Raw genomic sequence first — 23,773 nt, forward strand, 5'->3', positions numbered from 1 at the left:
GAGCGCGGGAGGGCTTGGCCGGCGAGTGCCGTGGGGCGGGGTGGGGGCTGCGGAGGATAATCTCGGGGCCCCTCCCCATATTGCAGGGGCTGGGGACTGGGGCCGGCTCTGCCGCCCTGTGATCACACCCTCCACAGCGGAATTTTCCAGAGCCACCCGGAGGAAAATTCCGAGCCCGGCCTGGCGGTGACGGGAGCAGAGACCCCAGGGGTGGGGGTCAGTCTGCACCCCAGGCTCCCGCCCCCATGTCTGCCCTCCCCACACCCCATCTGGGCAGCTGCTTCTCCGGGGATCAGCGGCAGAGGGTTGCGGTGAATTGCTGTCTGCTTACAGCCCTGCTCCCCCGGCCCGCCGCGGCTGCTCAGCTCGCCGCCTGTGCAGCCTGGGGGAGGAGAGGCTCGGCTCGGCTCCCCCGCTACACAGTGCCTGGGGTGTGCTAACACTTCCCCCTGGACACTAGAGACAGGCAGCGTGTCAGTGGGTGTGCCAGCTCTCTGGGCAGTACATCTAACACACAGCTGCCCAGATGGTGGGAGACCTGAGAGGTGTTTGCAGGCATCCTGCGTGCAAAGGGTTGTGAGCTGAGTGGCTGGAACAGACATCCCTGGCCATTCCCATTGCAATGTATACACATGACCTTGCACCACTGGGATGCCGTGATTGAGGTGGTCACAGTGTGTCAGGCTTTTCCATTTGAACCCCTCTGTTCTTCAGGCTTTATAATACATAAAAAATTAATGGAGTTGAAACCCACCACTCTGATTGGGAGATGTGGGGGGAGGGCGTGAGAGAGAGGACATTTGGGGAGAATCTGTTTGGGCACTTTTTTTAAACAGTCAGAATTATTTGGCCCTAGAAAACATGCCTGCTAATAAACAGGCCAGGTCCTGGAAAGTTTATATCATGTGTAACCCAGAGATTTACAAGTAATTTGCTCTTCAGACTTTCTAGCTCTTTGGGTTAAAAACTGGTGGTTAGTAATCTGTGTATTAAGAAATTTACTGACAAAATCATCTTATGGGAAAGTTAAGGTTGGGAAAGAAAGGAAGAAAACTAAATGCATTCATGTCTAAGGGTGAAATAATAATAAATATAATTAATAATGGAAATAGACCATGCCCTGTAGTATCTAGGCAGAAAATGGCAATATTAAGGGAATACACCAGATGCTATGACATCTGAGGATATGATGCTTTATCTCAATCACCGTGCTTCCCTGGTTCTCTCTCAGCCTTAATATTAAAGGAATATCACACTGCATGGAGAAGACAGACACACAATTACTGTGAAGCTCCTCAGTAAGATGTTGACATATTGGACACATGACAAGTGCATTGTTTGGGGTGTCAAGATGCAGAGATGTTAAAATTCAAAATCTGGATAACGATAGAAGTCTGGGAGTGCAGATCAGTTAGACTCTTGACCACAGTCACTGGTTGTCTTCGTTCTCCCATGTATTCTTTCTGTCAAGAAGGGCCAGGTCAGCAAAGGCAGATGCTAGCAGCACAAATTCAAAGTTTAGGAGATGTCTAAATTACATGTGTAAAAGTGAACTTTAAACTTTATTGATCATCTTTATTACCTGTTCATGAGCCAGGAGGTCAGTGCCTCTTACAAAGACACATTTCCTATTCTTGGTAGTTCTGTGGTCTATAAGTATACCCCAAGCCAGTGGAAATTCTTTGTTTGTAATTTGATAAGTGTCTCAGACCAGCACCAACAGACTAGTAGGCCCATAATAATAATGATCAGGTAATAATACTTGTACAGCACTTTTAATCTTCAGAGCTCTGTACAAACACGAACATACTACTTTTTGCCTCAGTTCTGTCGGGTAGGAAAGTATTAACCCAGTTTTGCAGAGGGGGAAGCAGACAGAGAGAGGGAAAGGGTCAGATCCTATGAGGCACCGAATCACTGTTGGAAGGGGTGAAGAGCAGAGATGCTCAGCGCTTCACATTGTCAGCCCCTAACTGCTTTGCCCAATGCCACCCAGTAGTCTCAAGCTGTGAGGGAGAAATCAGGTGGTTTATGGTTAAAAAGCAAGCCTCTTGCAGCCTGTTCTGGCTGTGAGATAGCCTCAGATAGCCTCATTCCTGGAATTCTTGAGGCACTTGGCCCTCAGCCTCACTACACCTGACAGCCTCCAAACAGCCACACCTGTCCTGTCAGATGCTGACCTTTGCACGCTCCACCACTGCTTATTATCAGGGTGATTCAGTGGTATTTAGCTGAGCAATTCCAATTATCATGCCTGTGCTACTTGTGAGTTCCTCCTCCTCCTGATGTTTCTGAGGATAAATAGGATAAACAAACAGTTAAAAAAACATTAATGTGCATTTTACGAATGTATGTTACTGCTATGCAGCTCTTTACCTCTGACACTGCCTAAACTCGGCTTGCCATCCCCAGATCTATGCTTTTACCGGCGAGCTGAACGAGAAGGAGGCTGGGTTGTTACTCTGATAATATTGACTGAAAACTTTTCACATAAGCTCCAAAAACTGGCTGATCCTGTTCCGGGACAAGCACAATTTAAATAAATGTGTGTCCGGATACAAAAGGAAGCCACTTTTCAAGACAATACTGAAAATACTGAGTGATCTGACTTTAGTCTTTGTTCATTAAATCATTATAACTCTATAGCCAGTTTTGCCCACGGGCAATGCTGATCTCTTCAGTGGGAAGGAGGCCAAGGATTGCATCATTTTAATGGTCACTGAAGGAACAATACTGCTGTGCCATGTTATGTGTAGAAGCATCTCTACCCCTATAGAAAAGCCTCCATTTTTAATATGGTTTTTGCATGGCTAGTGATATCTTGTGAGTTCAGTTTGCAGCCTCCCTCTCAACATAGTGCAATTCATGCAGGGGTCTGCAGGACCTGCCATGTGTGTTTTCATGCATAGTTTGCATGCTGGAAGTGCTTTCTTGTTTGCTTATTATTAACATCTTTATTGCCTGTTCCCCAGCCAAATTTCTGTAATTCTCTCGATAAGTACCACTCTGGGCAGCTTTCAGGGTGTTTAGAAATGGAAATGGCAAGTTGCCTCCTTGGGTGTTTAATACAAAACGCACTTAAGTTGTCATGAGCAGTGATAGGAGCCTGGAGCATTGTTAGGCTTCTGTGTTCATTTCCTAGCAGAGTGTTGGCTAAGTAGAGTTGCTTTAGGAGGCAGGCTCTTGGTCCTGGTAGGAATATGGATTTGCGGAGTCCTGAGCCTAAGGGGAGCAGTTTTGCCCTTTTTGGTTGCTTGATTGGGAATGAGCAGCACTGGCCATATGGCCCCAGAGGTTGTCTTGTACTATTGGTGTCATAGTGCCATGGGGGGAGTAGGAGAATTTCTGCATCTGTGATTTAGGATGAGGGCGGGCAGTTATGACAAGGTTCCTCACTCTGTGTGGCCTCCCAGACACCCTCTCCCCAAACTGTAAACAATGAACTTGTGAAGCCCAGCTGTATCGCAGCTGGGCCCCAATGTAGCCCCTGCCCATTGAGTGTTACATGTTTTGATGTGCACAAATTCCCCTCTGATGCAATCTGTCTTCAGGATTTAGCATATCCCAGACTCCACTGGATGCAACAATTCAACATGACGCTGCAGTAGAACTGCTGATAACCTCCTAAACGTGCCCACACACTGTCAGTTTGTTTCTGCATTAACTCCTGCTTATCAGTGTTTCTGCCTTTAGCTGGCCCCTGCTGAAGAGCATCTCTGTCTGGTTAGAGCAAAGCAGCATTCTCCCAGACCAGAAAGGGTTCTAGAGGACTGGCTCCCTTCCCTAGAAAGACCTGTAAGTGTTGCCTCTGAGGCTATCAGCCCTGGTTTCTCTAAATAACTGGTATTGAATGTTAGTTCAAAATTCTACGTTTGCATGGCTGAAGGTGCTGGTTTGGTGTTTGTAGGGGGAGGAGGCATTCCTCTTGGTGGGCAGGGGAATCTCCCTAGAGTTTTGAGTCTCTCTCCTTTCCCCTAGCTTTAAATCTTCAACACCCTGTCCTTAGTTACCATCCTTCTGGGGAAGATCTTGATGCTGCTTGTAAATGCAGCCAGAGGGGAGGAGGGGTGCAACTGAGCGCCCTGACATCATCCCGCACTGTCTGATAGTTCTAGCATGTGTCTAGCTGAGAATTGCAGCAGGGCCAGTTTACAGAGAATGTTTAGGCTGCAGGGAACACCAGCCAAAGACAGAACAAGAGAGAGAAGGGATCTGTCCTAAAAGTGACATTCATTTTGATTATGCAACGTAAGTGTAGCCGGGTTGCTCCCAGGATATTAGATAGCAAAAGTGGGTGAGATTTTATCTTTTATTGGACTCAACTTCTGTTGGTGAGAGACACACTTACTGCACAGCCCTGGGAGCCAAGACTCCTGGGTTCCTCTGCTCTGGCTTTGCCACTGACTCATGGTGTGATGCTAGGAATGTCATTGAACTGGTCTATGCCTCAGTTTCCCCATCTGCAAAACCCACCTATTTCTCTCTCTGCAGGGCTGTGACAGTTAAATTAATGCTTGTAAAAGTGTTTTTAGACCCTGGTATAAGAGGATCTATACTAAGTGCAAAGACGTATTACTGTGGGAAGTTTACTGAATTCGTTGGGCCCATGCAGGAGTTATAGAAACCATGCCCTGGATTGCTGCTCAGCTTGTTCTGCTCACAGCAACAGCTTCATGTCAGGACACCACTAGTATGTTTTGCGGGTGGTCTGCAGAAAGTAACTTTGGATTCACGGTGGGTACATAAAGCTGAGCTGCTGGAGGTAATTAAGTTCTCTTTGTATCTCGTCTGAGACTAAAATGAGTGTTGGGGTCTTTACAGAACACACATGATTGCCAGTTTCACACGCATGACTCTGGGCCTGCTCCTTCTAAATCCATTGGCATTTAGTTGAGGTACAGTGGAACCACAAAATAGTAATTCTCCATTTGCGTTTTCCATTTCTTTGCTGGGATTTGTCTGGTCCAAGCAGTGGTGGTATTGATGATGCTTGGGATTCTATGTGCAGGCAGCCTTTGGGCCCTCTTGTTTTTGGAGGGGCTGGGAGAAGGTTTAAATTCTTTTCAGTTGTTGTAGATGTCTGAAAATGCTCTGGGAGTCCTTAAAGGAATCGTGGATGTTGCTGTTATTGTTTTAACCAGCCTTTCGTGGAACATCTCTCTCTCTGTTATCCTTAGGGCCCTTCGGTTTTGGTTTTTGTTTAATTTTTCCCAGGAATTTATCAATGTCTATTACCACAACAACAAAAATAGGTGAAAATTGATGGAAAAAACTAGTAATAATTTTTCTGAGTAAATATTAGGGTTTATTTTGGTGGATGGAAGGATGGGGAAAGTATTCAATAGATTAATGCTTTGATGAATGGAATTCAATGTGGTTTGCTGCAGAACTAAAACAGAACTCAAAACATAATCTATGAGTTAAAGAAAACAACATACAGGAAAAGCTTTGTTATCTGGCATATTGGAGGAATAGGGGGTGCTGGTAAGTCAAAAATTGTGGTTAACTAAGAGTTATACTTACCAATGGAGGGAGGGAGTTTGGCTGGGGGTTGGGGTGCAGGAGGGGGTGCGGGGCGTGAGCACTGGGAGGGAGTTTGGGTGTGGGAAGGGTTTCGGGGTGCCGGATCCAGATGGTGCTTACCTTGGGCGACTCCCTGCAAGCGGTGACGTGTCTCTGCAGCTCCTAGGAGGAGGCACGGCCAGGCAGCTCTGCGCACTGCCTCCGCCTGCAGGCGCCACCCCTGCAGCTCCTATTGGTTGCTGTTCCCGGCCAATGGGAGCTACAGAACCAGCATTCGGGGCAGGGCAGGTGCAGTGCAAGCCATTCCTCCACCTAGGAGCAGCAGGGACATGTCACCGCTTCCGGGGAGCCACATGGAGCCAAGTAGGGAACCTGCTGGCCCCACACCAACCGGACTTTTAACGGATATCAGAAATGCCAGTTTCTAGAGCTTTCCGGGTGGTAAAGAGCCAGGTGACACAGCTTTTACCGTATCTCTAATGCCCAAATAAAACTTTTCATTTGAATAAAGTTTACTGTTGTAGACTTAGAACTATTAGTGTATAAATATTTACATTTAATAATTGGGTCACACCATTTGCAGTGCATACACTCAACTTCATCCTTTTCTCTGGGTTTTTTTTTTTAACTTTCAAATACTGCCTTGGGTTCTGAAACATATTTTGATTCAGATTTTTGTTTTCTTCCCATTTGAGTGTGCCAGATCTTTAAACCGTTATCTGCTAACAGTTTGAAATGTGTACATGATGGGTGTGAGATTCATCAGTATGTTCAGATGTGCATGCACTTCAGAATTTGCATGTGTGCCTGTTGTTTTTTTGGGTATATCTTCTAGACAAATACATAGCCTTACTTCAACAGGCAGCTTTGCATATCCACACAGACTAACATATCTCATGTGAAGTATTGTCGTTTCCTAATAAAACAAGTTATTTTTTATATATTTGAATGATACAAAAGTAGTGTGAAAATAGGAGAAAAAAACTTTTTGTAAAACCTGAGAGTTTTTCGATATAAATCTGTTTAAACTGAAAACGAAGGAGCTTAGTTATCCTCAATGATTCTGACAAACAGCAATTTTACAGTAAACGCCACATCCTCAAACACGGGCGGTGTGTAATTGAGGCATGGGAAGGTTAAGTCTGCCCAAACCTCATGCTGCTGGGGGGGGGGCAGGGGGAGCAGTGGTAGATTACCCCAGGGCCCCAGCCAATTTGGGGGCCCCAGAAAAATCTCCCCCCTGCCGTGGCCCCAGGGCTGGAGAAGCTCCCACTGCAGTGGGGGCACAGAGCTTTTCTTGTCTTAGAGCCGCAGTGGAGGCTGGAGCCTTGGGGGAAGAGGCGGAGTGGGATGGAATGGGGGCGGAGCCACAAGGGAAGGGGTGGAATGGGGTGGGGCCATGATGGAAGGGGCAGAATGGGGGTGAGACTCTGGGCTCAGAGCTCTGCGGCTGTGGCCCCCAGCCAGGGGGAGGGGCTCTGGGCTTGGAGCTCAAACCAGAGCCGAGAGCTCGTTGCGGTCCTGGCGACTGCACATGTCCTTAAATGTGAGGCATATGAGGAGTAAACAGGAAGAACTGGAAGTATTAGTCTGTAAACTAAATTATGGCTTAATAGACCTCCCAGAGATGTGGTGGGAATAAATCTCTTGCCTGGAATCTTGGCAGCAGGGGTATAGCTTGTTCAGGAAGGGCACAAAGGGAGGAGGGTTGCACAGTACATCAAGAATATATACTCTTGTTCAGTGGTCCAAAAGGAGGTGAGAGGCAGAGCCCTTGAAAGCCTCTGGGTGAGGACAAAAGGAGAAAAAAACAGGAGCGATATCCTGGTAGGAGGAGGAGGTGGGTGAGGCATTTCAAGAGCAAATAACAGAACTATCCAAAACACAAGACCTGGTCGGTATGGGGGACTCCAGCTACCCAGAGATCTGTTGGAAAGTAATACGGCACAACAGAAAATGTCCTATAAGTTCTTGGAATGTCCCAGGGACAAGGTTTTGTTTCAGACGGGGCAGGATGTAACCAGGGGGTCCGCCATTTTAGACTTGTTTCTGACTAACAGGGAGGAATTGGTAGCAAATCTGAAGGTGAAAGGCAACTTGCGTGAAAGTGATTATGAAATGGTAAATTTTATGATTCTAAGGAAAGGAAGGCAGAATAAGGACAATGGATTTCTAAAAAGCGCACTTTAACAAACCCAGAGAACTGGTAGGTAGAAAATCTAAGGGGAAGAAGAGCTCAGAAGAGCTGGCAGTTTCTCAGAGAGACAGTACCAGGTGCATCAACAAACTGTCTCGATGCAAGGGAAACACAGGAAAATTAGTAAGAGGCCAGTCTGGCTGCATCAGGAGCTCTTGAATGACCTGCAAATCAAAAAGGGGTCCTACAGAAAGTGGAAACAAGGCTAAGTTGGAGCATAGTGGAATAATACAGGCATGTAGGGACAAAATGAGAAAGTCTAGGAGACAAAATGAGCTACACTTATCTAGGGACATAAAAAGCAATAAGAAAAGATTCTGTAAATTCATTAGGAGCAAAAGAAAGACAAAGAGAAGTGTCGGTCCTCCACTGACAGGGCAAGGAGAGCGAATAACGGACGACATAAAGAAGGCTGAGGTGTTTACTGCCCATTTTGCTTCAGTCTTCCCTAAAAAGGTAAATTGCGATCAGATACTCAACACAGTTAATATTAACAAAGAGGGGGAAGGAACACAAGCTAACATAGAGAAAGAACAGGTTAAAGAATACAGTAACTCCTCACTTAACGTTGTAGCTCTGTTCCTGAAAAATGCAACTTTAAGTGAAACAATGTTAAACAAATCCAATTGTCCCATAAGATTTAATGTAAATGTGGGGGGTTAGGTTCCAAGGAAATTTTTGGGAGGCAGACAAAAGGCATCATATACTGTACAGTACTGTACTGTACTGTGGTTGGGAAGTGCCTCAGGCTTACCTCACACAGGCACAGGCTGCTGCAGGCAAGGATGCTAGGAAGCACCTTTGCAGCAGCAGCGGCAGCTTCCCCGGAGAAGAACAGGCTCAGACTTTTTCAGGAATGCCCCAGGCCCGCCTCTTCCTGTCCCCGCTCCACTCCACCTCCACCTCTTTGTACCCCCATTCCACCTTCTCTCCGGAGCACGCCACATTCCCTTCCCCCGCCCCCCATCCTAAGCGCCTCCAAACAGGATCGGAAAAGGATCTGGGGGTTACAGTGGATCACAGACTGAATATGAGTCAACAATGTGATGCAATTGCAAAAAGGCAAATATTGTTCTGGGGTGTATTAACAGGAGTGTTGTATGAAAGACACTGGAGGTCATTGTCCTGCTGTATCTGACACTGGTGAGGCCTCAGCTGGGGTACTGTGTCCAGTTTTGGGCACCACACTTTGAGAAAGATGTGGACAAATTGGAGAGAGTCCAGAAAACAGCAACAATAATGATAGAAGGTTCAGAAAACCTCACCCGTGAGGAAAGGTTAAAATATCAGGCATGTTTAGTCTTGAGAAAAGAAGACTGAGGGGGACCAGTTAACAGTCTTCAATTATGTTAAGGGCTGTTATGAAGAGGAAGGTCAGTTGTTCTCCCAATCTGATGAAGGTAGGACAAGAAGTAATGGGCTTAATCTGCAGCAAGGGAGATTTAAGGTTAGATATTAGGAAAATCTTTCTCACAACAGGACAGTTAAGCACTGGGATAAGTTACCAAAGGAGGCTGTGGAATCCCTGTCAATGGAGGTTTTTAGGAACAGGTTAGACAAACACCTGTCTGGGATGGTCTAGTGTTATCTGGTCCTTCCTCGGTGCTGGGGGCTGGACTTGGTGACCTCTCAAGGTCCCTTCCAGCCCCACAGTTCTGCAATTTTCTGATCCCCTGCGTTTCCCTCACGTGCTGTTCAGACAGGAGCTTTGCCAAGCTGCTTTCCATTTTCTCTTAATGGCAGTGTGCTTTACTGCTGAGATCATGCTGAGCTGATTCCTGAATGTATTGGCTGTCTGGAGCGTGAATAGCTGCAGTGGTCCCATTCAGTCACTGTCTTGCAGTCCAGTCTACACTGCTCGGTGGAGCTGTCCTAGAACAGTGCTTACTGTGCCATGTTTAAGCACAATCGTTCCTCTTCTCTGTGTAGCTTGGTGTGTGTGAGCAAACCCAGCTGCCTGCTTCATGCACTTGGGAATGACTCTCCAGTAGCAAACTGACATGTCCAGTCCATGTGAGACCCCACCATAAAAAACCGACGAGCACAGCACAGAACTCTTGGGATCTGCCAACCGCAAACTGGTATGTGTGCAGCCCAGCATTTGTAAATGTCTCTTCAGTAACATGGTGCCTAACACATCCCTCCACTTGTGCGTGGTTCGGCAGGAGCCATATGCTCTCACAGACAATAATGAGTAAAACAATGTGCGAAGGGGAGAAGCCTCCTAAAGAGAAGGATTCACAAGCTGTCATTGGTGCCCGATACGCCTTCTCAGGCCTGGCGCTTGACCCTCCAGGTGTCCAGCACCCACTCAGATTGCCAAGGCTTGCTCTGAGCCGGGGGCTCCTTTTTCACTGAGTGACAGTGGGTGATCTCCAAGGGTGAAATTCACTCCTGGGCTGAGGGCTGGCCCAAACCCTGCACCACTTGGGGCTGCAGGGGCACAGACCTTGTGCTGGGCCTGTGCCCAGGGATGAATCTCACTCCACCTGAGCAAATGGGGATTTCTGTTGAAACCCTCCTGGAGCAGATCTGCAGGGCTCTGCAGAGTCCACTCGCTTTTCTGGACTGCAGTCCCACACCGCAGTGCTGCAGCTCCTTCACTGCCTGCCGGCTCTTCCAGACCCGTGTACAAGACTTTGACCAGTGCCCTGCTTGTGGGTGTTGCATGAGCTCTTTGTCTGGAAGTCACTCTGAGTGCTATTGACTAAATAAATGGCATGTTAATAGCCCAAGTTCCCTTGTGAACACAAATCCAGCATGTGGCTTTGGAGTTGTGCTATCACAGAAAGTGCAGCTGGAAAGGGCCTGTTAGGTCATTTTATCCTCCCGTAGGGCCAGTGCAGGATTGTTCCTATAGTGTTTTCATTAGTGCTTTAGCCAGTCTAATTTTAAATGTCCCACTTTCTTTGAGAAGAGGATTCCGCATGCTAATAAACCTCACAATTAAACAATGTCCCTGAAGTTGGTCTGACTTTCCCTTTAATTGGCCCCCCATCACCACTGGGGTGCTGCAGTAACTCCTTTCCCGCTGTGATGCTTATACATAGGGGCTTATCCTATTTCTCCTCCCCTCTCTAATCTTCATTTAGCCCAGCCAAACACATTTCATCCCTTGAATCTTTCCTAATAAATCAACCCCTCCTGCCCCCTCAGACCATTTGTTGCTCCTCTCCAGATTTCTGCCACTTTGCCAACAACTTTCTGGTGTTGAGAAACCCAGGATATTTGTACTTGGACCACGTCTCACGTAGGCAGCCACACCTCGGTATCCCCATTTCACTGATGGGACACAGAGGCTGAGTGACTCGCCCAAGATCGCTCCTCAGGTCAGGAGTAAAGCCCAGGGCTCGTGACTCCTGGTTCAGTGCCTTGTCCATTGGCCCGCTGAGGAATGTACCCACAATTCTAGCTCTTGATTTCCCTGCTCTGACATGACACCTCTACATGTGCAAGCCAAATGAGAATTGGGATTTTAGCATAAACTAGCATAGCCATACTGCACTCTAAGTGTTCATCCAATTTGCTATCCATTATTAGCCCTTAGCCTTTTCCCACATTACTGCTTTCCAGTTACCTGCCTCCCATGGAATATCTATGTTTTGGGTTATTCCTCCCCAAATGGATTAGCTGCAACTGTCCAGGTTGAATCTCATTGTATTTTCTGCCCACGTTTCTACTCTCTCTTGGTCCCTGGGGGTTATTTCTCTGCTCTTCCTGGTATTTGTGATGCTTCCCAGTTGAGTGTCATCTGCATAGCTAATTAAATGTGCTGTTTACCTAAAAGGCTGATCCCCGCTGCATCCAACTTCTCTGCCCCCCGTGCCCTCCAAAGCCTCAGTCCGTTGCTGTTCTCATTACTGTAAGAACCTGCAGGATCAGAACCTGAGACTATGGAGGTGCCAGGCTATGACACATCTGCATCGGGTTTCCACCGGGGGACCCTGTGGAGCTAGACATTGCAGGAAATACCACCCAGCAAGGTCTGATTGGCGGCCCCCTCACAGCCCACTGATTGGCCCAGGCTGATGTATAAACCAGGAGGTCATCACGGGGACCTGTCTGAGCAGTGATGCATACCGGCTGCTTGCTTCCACTCCGGATGTTGGCTTGCTCTGAACCCCAGACTCTGGCTTCTGTCCCTGGCTCAGCCTTGACTCTGCTGCTTGCCTCCTGTCTGCAGCTTGGTGCTTGATCCTGACTTCCTGGAACCCTGACACACAATTCTTCCACTTGCCTCCTGACCACAACTTGGTAACTGACCTGCACTCACAGGCTGCCCATGGCCCGACCGGACGTTACCTATCATTGCAGTGTAATCCACATGACAGTGCACCATCTCCAAGACAATTAGAACGAACTGTTTCAAGTGAAGTTTTCTGAGACTGTGACCAATGTTTTATACATGCTCTCAAGGTACCACAGTACTGCATGCCAGAAGGGCCTTATCCAGCATGGAGGAAATGCAAGACCAGGCCTTAAATGTGCAATGCAGTCCTACTCCTCAGGAATGATTTGTCCTCCTTAAATCCAAGCTGCTCGTTACTTCTGGTGCTGTCATCTTCTAGGTGCTTGGTATTTGTTCCATTGCTTTACTAGGGACTGTAGGTAGAGTTCTTAGCCATTGCCAGGAGCACCTGCTTCCCCTCCTGCTCTTACCCCTTTGAAAAGGACATTTACCACATTTGCTTTCTTCCGCCTACTGGTACCTGCCTGGTTTTCCATGACTTAATCAATAATAGTCAGTGTTAGAGGAAGTTTATAACAATTTAACACTTTTCCTCTGCAAAATTGTTATTGATAAATGTCAGTAAACATCGATTTCACTATGCACACACACACTGATAGACGAAGCAAGTTTCCATCTATGATGATCAAGATTTACAGGTAGGCAAAGTAAGAACAATGCTGCTTGAGAACTTAGAGTTTGATTTAAGGATATTTCCTTTGTATAGTTTGACATTTTGTGTTTTAATGGTGATAAAGCTTTAACTTTTTGAGTCACATATACTGTCATTAAGTAATTGCCTAATCCCGGCATAATTTCCTGAAACTCTGAACATTCGCATGGATGACATAACAGTATATTATTTTTGTTTTATCCATTTTGTCACAGCCTCCATCTTACAGAGTGATCTCCTGGATTCCTATGTGATACTTTAAGATTAGTTTTTTGGGGATGGGGGGATTGCTTATTGCTTTTAGAATATCTATACCGTGGTAGGGCCTACAGTCTCCTATCTCATAGTGCCAGGCCCTGTAAGAACATAGAAACTAGACTTTTCTCCTGAGCTGACATTTCTTCCACTTGTGCGGCGAGGAATGAAGCAGATACATGGAATAGAAACTCGCTATCTGTAAGAAACGTGGGTGTGAGGCAGCATATGCTAAACCTTCACATTTTCAAATCAACAGGCTAGATACCTTATTCCCAGAGTCTTAAGAGAGCTAGTGGAGGAGTTACCTGAACCACTAATGTTAATTTGTAAATTAACTAGGGCGAGTCCTAGGGGCTGCTGGACTACCAGTGTAAACGCCAATATTTGAAAAGGGTAAAAGGGATGATCTTGGGGTTACAGATGGGTTAACCTGATGTTGAGCCAGGCAAAATTAGAGAACTGTTAATTCAGGACTCTGTCAATACAGCATTAGAGGCTAAAAATACAATTAATGCCAGAAAGCGTGGTTTTGTGGATGGTAGGTCTTGTCAGACAAGCCTGGTTGTTGTTTTTTTCCGACAAGTTTACAGGTCTGGTTGATAAATGCAGCTGTGTTGATACAATATACTCGGATTTCTTTAAAGCATTGGACTTAGTACAACATGACATCTCGATTAAAAAAACTTTATACTTTAAGATTAGTTTTTTGGGGATGGGGGGATTGCTTATTGCTTTTAGAATATCTATACCGTGGTAGGGCCTACAGTCTCCTATCTCATAGTGCCAGGCCCTGTAAGAACATAGAAACTAGACTTTTCTCCTGAGCTGACATTTCTTCCACTTGTGCGGCGAGGAATGAAGCAGATACATGGAATAGAAACTCGCTATCTGTAAGAAACGTGGGTGTGAGGCAGCATATGCTAAACCTTCACATTTTCAAATCAACAGGCTAGATACCTTATTCCCAGAGTCTTAAGAGAGCTAGTGGAGGAGTTACCTGAACCACTAATGTTAATTTGTAAATTAACTAGGGCGAGTCCTAGGGGCTGCTGGACTACCAGTGTAAACGCCAATATTTGAAAAGGGTAAAAGGGATGATCTTGGGGTTACAGATGGGTTAACCTGATGTTGAGCCAGGCAAAATTAGAGAACTGTTAATTCAGGACTCTGTCAATACAGCATTAGAGGCTAAAAATACAATTAATGCCAGAAAGCGTGGTTTTGTGGATGGTAGGTCTTGTCAGACAAGCCTGGTTTTTTTTTTTTTCCGACAAGTTTACAGGTCTGGTTGATAAATGCAGCTGTGTTGATACAATATACTCGGATTTCTTTAAAGCATTGGACTTAGTACAACATGACATCTCGATTAAAAAAACTTGCATCATATGGAATTAATGGCACACATTAGATGGATTAAAAACTGGCTCACTGACAGACCTCAAAATGTGGTTGTTAATGAGAGATATCAATGAATGGGGCCATTACTTGCTAGGGCCCCCCAAGGATGGGTTCTGAGTCCAACTCTAAAATATTTATCAATGATCTAGAAGAGGATATAAAATCTCTTCTGATAAAGTTTGCAGACGTCACAAAGATTAGTCTGGTAGTAAATAATGAGAGTAGAGTGATTGATTTGCCTGGGTAAATGATCACAATCCAACAAAATGCACCTTAGTACAGCCACTGCAAAGTAATATGTCTGAGAACCAAGAAGGCAGGATATAGCTACAGGATGTGTCTTGGACAGTGGTGAGCCTGAGAAGCGTTTAGTGGTCATCATGGGTAATCACCTCAACATGTGCTCAGTGCAACGCTGTGGCCGAAAGGGCTAACGTGACCCTTGGATGTGTGCAAAGGGGACCATCCAGTAGAAGTAGGGAGGTGAGCGTGCTCTGTACGCAGCATTGGCAAGACTGCTGCTAAAACACTGTGTCCGTTTCTGGGGTCCGCACCTCAGGAGGGATGTGGAAATCCTGGAGATAGTTCCAAGGAGGGGCGCAACAATGCCCCCGGGTCTGGAAAACAAGCCTTGTGGTGTGAGGCTGGTGGGGTTCAGTCTGCTCAGTTTGTTGAAGAGAAGCTGTGCCCTGAAACACGGAAAGGAGATCTGAGCGGGGGGGGGGGGTCCTTCCTACCTTGCTGACAAGGCAGAACAAGAATCAGTGGCCAGATGTTAAAGTTAGACAAATTCAGCCTTGAGATGAGATGCCTTTTCCTAGCCGTGAGGGTAACGAAATATTAGCCCAGCTTCCTGGGGAGCTGGCAGCCTCCCCACCACATGGGGCCTTTGAGATGAGCTGTCTTCCTAGACACCATGCTTTAATCCAGCTTCTGGGGAACATTCTGCAGCCTGTTATACAGGAGCTCAGCCCACATGGTCACAGTGGTCCCTCTGGCCTTAGACTCTATGGCAGGAGTGGACAAACTTTTTGGCCTGAGGGCTGCATCGGGTTTCATAAATTGTATGGCGGGCCGGTTAGGGAGGGGGTCATGGCCCAGCCTCCCCCTCCTGTCTTCCTCCCCCAGGACTCCTGCCCCATCCAACCCCCCATGTTCCCTGATGGCCCCCCCGGGACCCCTGCCACATCCACACATCCCTGCTCCCTGTTCCCTGACTTTCCCCGGACCCCCACCACCCCATTCAACCCCTCCTCTTATTCCTGAGGGCCCCCGGGACCCCTGCCCCATCCAAACACCCCTTCTGCCTAACTACCCCCCCCGGACCCCTGCCCCCATTCAACCCCCTGTTCCTCCCGATCACCTCAACCCCATTCACCCCCCCGACGACCCCCCAAACTCCCCTGCCCTCTATCCAGTCCCCCTCCCCTGCTCCCTACCCCCTTACTGCGCTGCCTGGAGCACTGGTGGTTGGCGGCACTACAGCCTCTGCTGCGCTGTCCCAGGAGCTCGCAGCCCCGCTGCCCAGAGCATGGTGCCGGCGGCAGAGCGAGCGAGCTGAGGCTGCGGGGAAGGGGGAACAGCGGGGAAAGGGCCAGGGGTAACCTCCCAGGCCAGGAGCCCGGGGTCCGGGCAGGACGGTCCCAAGGGCCAGATGTGGCCTGCGGGCTGTAGTTTGCCCACCTCTGGTCTATGGGATCAAAGTGTAAATAACTTACAGGCAAATACACTAGCGGAGTTCTAAAAGCAAAGCTTCAGGAGTTTGATTTCTAACCCAAACGCCCAGCATTCTGCAGCTGCCAGAGGAGCATTAACCATGTCTGTTCTCCCTTCACAGAGCTTCCCCTGACCCTGTCACCCTCAACGGAAGCACAGGTATGTCGCTAATATAATTGTTCAGAAAACTGTTCAAGCAAATAAATCTCATGTTATGTGTGTGTGTGTGTGTGTGTGTGTGTGTGTGTGTGTGTGTGTGTGTGTGTGTGTGTGTGTGTGTGTGTGTCTCTCTCTCTCTCTCTCTCTCTGTGGGGGGGGGCTGTGTGTGTATCTCTCTCTGTGTGTATGTGCGTGTGTGCACAGACGGTTTCTTTTTAAACCCAAACAGAGCTCTGCTGCCAGCATTAGCGTTGGGGGTGAGGCTGGAGATGCTCATCCCCTTGCTAAACCAGCTGCTTCTTGCAGTGTCCTGGCCTGTGCACACGCTGGGTCCTGCAGCAAACGTGCATGGTGAGGGCTGAGGGAGAAGGAAACATTGTGCCCTGTGATTACTGTACACAAAACTCCATTCAGAAAAGCATGATGTAGCCATTTGGGGATCTCCTCTGTCATGGTTGCAGGGCTAGCTGGGCCTCTCACTGACTCCCACTCAAGTGTCAGGTCTCATGCCTTTCCCTCTCCTGGGGTGAAGTCACATGATTCTCTCTCTCTTAGATCAGGCCCTGGGCTACATCAACCAGCGTACGGGTGATTGGACTGTGTTTGGCCCTTGTGGTTCTTCCCAGCGGGAGTCTGAGACCAATGGGGATTCTAGACTGACCAGCCAGCCAGCTTCTTAAGTAGTAACAGTAGGAAGAAATCATAACAAGAGAAAAGGGGGGTTAAAACAGCAAACAGTCTTCACGCATGTCTGTCTGTCTTAGAGGCTTACCATTCCCTGATGGAAGCTTAGGAAAGCCTAACATCTCCAGACACCCCAGTGCTGTCTGTGTCAGTCTGAACACCTCAGCAAGAGCTGCCTGACCTCCGGACACTCTGCCTTTTTAATGCTTCAGTCCTTTTGAGCTGCTGGCCCCAGCACTGGGAGAGCAAGCTTTGTAACGGGGCTTATTGCTCAGGCATTGTCTCTTAACCACCCTGAAGAGTTTACTGGGAATTGGTGTATCTTGAACTATTGTTCTACTTCCAGCTTGTTTTTCCAGCAGCCTGCGGTGAATGTAAACCAACGCGTTCCTACAGTGAGCACCCCAATACCCATGTCTCACACACAATTCATCAACTGTCACAGAGCAGCCCTGGGTCTGTCACACTCTTCTCAGGGGAAAGATTCAAGGACTGAGCTAAGAGTCAGTGATTGATTCTCCTCCTGTGTCACCATGTGCCCTGACAGAGAACGGTGAAGAGCCAGAAGCTGCTTTAAATATGGCCATTAAAGGTCTGACTGAGTGCACAGGTCATGACCTGCCCAGATGCAGAGCCAGAGCAGCCAGGAGGCCTTCCAGGAGATTCTGTCTCTCCCCAGGTTCAGTGACTAGCCTCAAAGCATGAAAATAATGGGACAGGTGCAGCGCATCTTCTGGCATTACAGGGGACGGGTCCTTTCTGCTGCTGCCTGGTGCGGTGTCAGCAGGCTGGGCAATCGCTGCTTTCAAACCATAGGACCGGGTGTTTTGCTCCTTTTCCCTGCTCCATCCACACCTGGTGCGTGTGAAGGAGCAGCAGCTCTATCCGCTGGCCTGGTTCCAGGTCACGGCTGCCAATCAAATGCCCCACTGCAAACACTGGGTGCTGCTTTCACTGCCCTGGTTGCTGGGTGGCTCTTGTTTTTGTAATTGGACACACATTTTTTTGCCCTCTGCCACTGGCTGGGGTTTCATATATTACAAGCCAATGAGACTGCGGCATGACTGACTGTGCTCAGTGAAATTGTCCAAAGAAAACTCCAGCCAGTTAGAAACACAGGAGAGCAATCGGGCTGCTTTCACTATGTTAGTAACCAATTGTAGAACTGCAGGAGAGCATTTGAAATGGGTTAATTGTCTTATGAACTGCAGTCAGATCTCTATGCTCTCCCCTCACCTTTTGATTCCCCACCCACGTACCTACTTTATCGATCTAGGAAGAATAACAGCCTGACGAGCAACTGCTCTCCCTGCTCCAGACCCCTGCAGATCTCAGTTTCCAGGGGCTGTATCCTCAGGGGGCAGCCCCATCCGAGGCTCTCTCAGGGCCAATTCCATGTGAAGCGACTGGAGCATGGCTGGTCCTGGAGCCATCATCCACAGTAACTGCCCACCATCTTAATGTGTCTCCTGCAGCTCTTTGCAGCACAGGATATTAAAACACTGGGTGACTGAATTATTAACCCATCTAAGTTATTAACCAATCAGGAGGCTTTTACTATGTTATTAACCAATTGTAGTTGATAAAATAATAATACTTGATCAGTCATTTTGCTGTGAGAATAATATCTGTCTATATGTACAAATAGTAAATGAATTCACAGGACTGTGACTCTTTTGGGTAATGTTGCTCGCTAATTTGACTCCTGAACCACTGAAGTCTGTCACTGGCCTAGGGTCAATGGAGCCACTGGAGTCTTTCTGCTGACTTCGGTGGGCTTTGGATCAGGCCCCAGATCTGCCTTAGCAGCAAGGTGTAGCAGAGATAAGCTACCAGCGCAGTGGCCTTTTGTAGACTGCCGCACGCTGCCTTTGCACGGGTCAGGAATGTGTCACAGTCCAAAGTTCAGCCCATATCTGGCTCCTCTCCACTCTCCCTGCCTCTCCCTTCCCGCGCCCCCAATGGCGAGTGTTTCCTCTCCTCCCGGAGGGTCTGGGGTAGCTAACTGTGCAGTGCCTGTCGGTCCCCGCAGGACTGTCCGCAGAACCTCTGCTGCGTCTTTCCCTCAATCCCCTGGGCTGGCTCATGCTTCCCTCCACTCCCATGATAATGGAGTCATGATAAACAGCAAAGGCCTGGAAGATTCCTGGGGAGCAGGGGAGGCAGCCATCTTCATGGCTCAAACAGCATCATAAGCCTCTCACAGCCAGCCTGTAAGGTCATGGGAGACTGGGGCTGGGGGAAGGGGTATCCATCACCATGTATCCTACACTTCCCTCTCCACCCACCTGCCAGCACCGGGAGCACCAGGGGATCCTTTTCTCTCATACCGCTCTGGGCAGCTTTGCATTTGCAGGCTTCATGGGAAAGCCGATGGCTGTATCTAATTCAGACACAGGGCTGAGGAGTCTGGGGCCAGGGCCGGCTCCAGGCCACAGCGCGACAAGCGCGTGCTTGGGGTGGCACGCCGCGGGAGGCGCTCTGCCGGTTGCTGGGAGGGCGGCAGGCGGCTCCGGTGGAGCTGCCGTAGGCGTGGCTGTGGACGGTCCGCTGGTCCCACAGCTCAGGTGGACCTCCCACAGACACGCCAGCGGGAGGTCCACCGGAGCCGTGGGACCATCGGACCCTCCGCAGAAACGCCTGTGGCAGGACCACTGGAGTCACGGGACCAGCAGACCGTCCGCAGAAACGCCTGCGGGAGGTCCACCGGAGCTGCGGGAGGTCCACCGGAGCCGCGGGACCAGCAGACCGTCCGCAGAAACACCTGCGGGAGGTCCACCGGAGCCACGGGAGATCCACTGGAGCCGCGGGACCGGTGAGCGGCAGAGCGCCCCCCCCCCCAGGCATGAAGCCGTGCTTGGGGTGGCGAAATTGCTAGAGCCGGCCCTGTCTGGGGCTGGAACATGGAGCTTTCACTTCCAGGTCACCTGCTGGCACCATCCCTGCTTGTTACTAATCATATCAGTGAGCCTCTCTGGGGGGATAGGGTGGGACAAGGGTCTCTCTAGGTGTGGCCAGACTCCCCCCAGACTCGGCACCACCCTTAGCGCAGGGGTTCTCAAACTGGGGGTTGGGACCTCTCAAGGGGTTGTGAGGTTATTACATGAAGGATCACAAGCTGTCAGCCTTCACCCCAAACCCTGCTTCGCCTCCAGCATTTATAATGGTGTTAAATATATAAACAAGTGTTTTTAATGTGTAAGGGGAGGGTCACACTCAGAGGCTGGCTATGTGAAAGGGGTCACCAGTACAAAAGTTTGAGAGCCACTGCCTTCGCGGGAGCCAAGTTTGGTAATACGCAGCAGGCTAACTAGGGGGTGCTACACGGTGATGGAAATCCTTCAAATGGGAGCAGTATGTGAAACGCACAGGCAGGTGGGGGGAAGGAAAGCATGATGTGATACCTGGCCCATTCCAGTGCTTGGCTACAGAGCTTTGTGATGCCCCCTCCCATGTCATGTGCCCTCGCCCGGCGTCCTAGCGCTGAAGTCAATGTCTCTAGCTCTTCCTTGCCCTCAAGGCGGGTGGCATAGCATAGCCTCTGCTGGCTGCCCAAGACGCAATGGGCAGATGGGTCAGGCTGTGGGCCCGGCATCTAAACACCTCGTGCCCTTCTGGCTGGCCGCCTGCCCTGTGCATGCCCTGGCATTGTTTGGGGGTAGAGATCACAGTGCAGCTACACTGGATTTCTCAGCCTCTTCCCCTCCGGAGGCATCTCAGCATAGCTGTCCTTTCCCAGCCCCAGCCTCAGCCTGTGCTCTGCTCTCCGGTTTACTTGCAGATGGTGCAGTCGCTGGGATTTGCCATTTACCGGGCGCTGGACTGGGGGCTGGATGAGAGTGAGGAGCGAGAACTGAGCCCCCAGCTGGAGAAGCTGATCGACCTCATGGCCAACAGCGACTCTGACGACAGCGGCTGCAGCATGGCGGACGAGGGCTACGGGGGGCAGGATGAAGAGGAGGAGGCTGTGGACGGGCTCCCACGAGCCGTGCGCACCTTCGGGCAGGCCATGAGGATGTGCGCCGCTCGCCTGACGGCCCCTCAGGAGGCACAGCAGCATTACCAGGCTGTGTGCAGGGCCCTCTTTGTGGAGACGGTGGAGCTGAAGGCTTTTCTCACCAAGATCCGGGAAGCTAAGGAGGTGAGAGCCAGCCTTGTCCGCAGGAGTCTGGGGCGACCCGTCCTCCCCGAGAAGCAGAGCGTGTGGCAGTGATGCTCACACCTTGTGATACTGCCATAGGGATCGGATGGGAGGCTTCTTCACCACTTGCCTTGCCCTCTCAGCTGCTGGTGCTGCACCCTGGCCCAGAGGGGGCAGCATCTCAGTGTTGTGTGAAGTCGCCCCTGAAGAAGTGCTCCTCTTCGTGCTGCATTAAGGGCCTGATTCCCCACCGCTTTGCTGCAGCATTACACCAGTGAGTGGAGTCACCCCGGTGTAAAAGTGGAGTAACACAGAGCTCCCTAGGCCCCCCGGGGTGTAAAGCCCTGCAGATCTCAGGGCCCTGGTAGCTGGGCACCTACTCCCTAAGGGAAATCCTTAGAAATCTGCACCAGGGTCTGGGGCATCCCTGGGATTTCCTTCTGGCTTTCGTTCTCCGGGGTGGCTGGTGAAAGCCAGCCATCTGATGCCAACAGACTAGACTGGCTTCTCCATTCCCACAATGGCTGCGGACTTTGCTCTCCCCAGGTCACGCTCTGCTCAGTGATTCTGGAGTGGGGGCCATACAGTACCTGGCCCATGGCCTCATGTTCTGCCTTTCCCAAGCCTTCTGCTGAAGGGGAGGGTGTGCTGGGAGCAGGAACCAGCCTCCACTAGTCATACAAACACGCAGTACGGCTTAGTTCCCTCTCCCCGGCTTGCACAGCACTTTGCACAGGTTCATTGTGACTTCACCCCACGTGACTCACAACATCAGGGGCACAAGAGCAGAAGACTTGTGAGATGCCAGGTCAGGGTTGTCCCTTCAGACTCTTCTCCAGGGCTTTTTCCAGCCCAGCATTGGGTAACTCTGTTGACGGGGTTCCCATGGGAGGCGACTCCCCAGGCTGATACATCTCACCATGAGGGAGTGTCCGCCGATATTCCCCAAAATCTCCCTTTGTCTTATTTCATCCCCTGGCTCCTGATTTATACCCCAGTGCCACCTGAGACAGTCCTTCTACCTGAGAGGGAGGTGTTCTGAGCCCCATTTGATAGCGGAGCCAAGATCCCAATCCTCTGCCCTCTGCTCTGTCAGCCCGTCCCCCTCCCCAGGCCTCTGTCCATGGTGTGCCAGGGCCCAGAGGAGGCTGCCTGCCATGTGCATTTCACCCTGGTGCTGCTCCCAGGGCAGAGCCAGGATTGTATTTATAAAAATGGGACATGGGGAGAAATCAGGAGGTAAGGCCCCCGAGACCCTCGATAGCTAGGCAGAGAGGTGGTTCACTAGCTTTCTGTGAGAGATTTCCCTAAATTCTGATGTGGTAAAGGGTGCCCGAGTCCCCGACCGCTAACACAGCGCTGCCGTTCAACAGATAATTTCAGCTCCTCTGTCTCATTTTAAAAGGCCATGTCCCGCCCCAGCCCTGACTGATAGTTGCCCATGCAGCTCCCCCAGCCTGCAGCTTTCCAGCCCAGGGCCCAGTGTGCTCAGTCAGGGATTCCCAGTGCAATACCTGCGGTCCCAGTGAGTATCTCAGGTCTGCCATCTGGGGGCCAGATAGCACAGAACACTGACGCTGTTCTGTGGCCTGACTAGGCTGCAATAGTGTGCCTGCTGCTGTACGAGACACACACGCCCACGGTCCCCATCCCAGAGCTTACAATCTTTAGTGAGCAGCTAGTGGGAGGGGGGGCTAGCTCAGGGGTCCCTGAGTAGGAGAAGTAAAAGCAGCAATACAGGAATGGAGCTGTGTGAATCAGAGCACCCCGCTTACTGCTCCATTGCCAGACCCAGAGGGGCCAGACCCTCGATTCTTTGGGAAGGCCTGGATTGGCGGGAACCTCACTAGTTACGTGCAGGTCTGGGAGGGCAGAAGTCTGAATCTTTGGCTCTTCCTGGTGTACCAAGCTGCTCTAGCCTAAGATGATGATGATGATGGGGGTTGTGATAGAGCTCAGAGGCCCCAGTCAGGGCAGGGCCCCATTGTGCTGTGCACAAGTACAAGACTGTCCCTGCTCCGCAGAACTTAGCATCTCACCCACCAGCAGACCCAACGGGGGGAAAAAGGGGGGGTCAATCTGGCAGCAGCAGGACCCCAGGTTGCAGAACTGACTTGTGTGCATCAGTCGCTGGCTTTGAGTCTGTTTGGTTTGCTTTTCTCTGCGTCTCCTCCCAGAGGTTGTAACCACCCCCTAGCACAGCCACTGTGTGTGGTGCTGTGTGAGACACAGCCCCTGCCCCCCAAGAGCTTACAGGCAAACAGACCTGACAGGACATGCAGGGGAGTCTCCAGGACGCTCCCCGAGGCCCAGCATTTGCCTTTGCAGGGGAGTGAATCTGCTCTACAGCGTCACCATTCCCTATGTGACAGGCGGCGTGTTCAAGACCCCATTGGCATTGGGGGTTTGGTGTCTTGTGGCACCTGCTCTGACACACGTCAGGCAAACCTGCAGTCCCAACCTCAAAGGGGTTAAAGTTTAAGCTGCAGTTTCCTAGGATTGCCTTGAACTCCACCCTTATGGGTAATCACAAGGCAATAATCTGTTTCAGGAAGCGAGCTCATAAATTCAATGGCAGAGGCACGTGGTTAGGAATTGATGGGGTCAGCGATGTTACCAAAGAGGCTGTCACTTGCTCATTAAACTTACGAAACAGCTCAAGAAAAATGTCTCCACCTCCCCTTGCTCATCCATCCCGGCACCCGTGTCTCCAGCAATGCCTGGGGCATGAGTTGTGGTGGGCTCCAGAAATGCCACGTAGGGAGCCTGATATCCTGCTGGGCATTGCTGTGCCTG

The 23,773-nt window shown here is 49.9% G+C and overlaps 1 protein-coding gene across 2 annotated transcripts in view; it reads left to right on the forward strand.

Annotated features, from left to right (window-relative positions):
- SPIRE2 (spire type actin nucleation factor 2) overlaps positions 1 to 23,773 on the forward strand; it is a 48,774-nt gene that overhangs the window by 608 nt on the left and 24,393 nt on the right. For both annotated transcript variants that reach the window (XM_030582085.1, XM_030582086.1), the window contains exons 2-3: positions 16,115 to 16,152; positions 20,618 to 20,977. In XM_030582085.1, coding sequence (XP_030437945.1) covers positions 16,115 to 16,152; positions 20,618 to 20,977 — 398 coding nt within the window. The remainder of the gene's footprint in view (positions 1 to 16,114; positions 16,153 to 20,617; positions 20,978 to 23,773) is intronic.

The sequence above is a fragment of the Gopherus evgoodei genome, chromosome 12 (assembly GCF_007399415.2).
Source record: "Gopherus evgoodei ecotype Sinaloan lineage chromosome 12, rGopEvg1_v1.p, whole genome shotgun sequence".
Taxonomy (NCBI): Eukaryota; Metazoa; Chordata; order Testudines; family Testudinidae; genus Gopherus; species Gopherus evgoodei.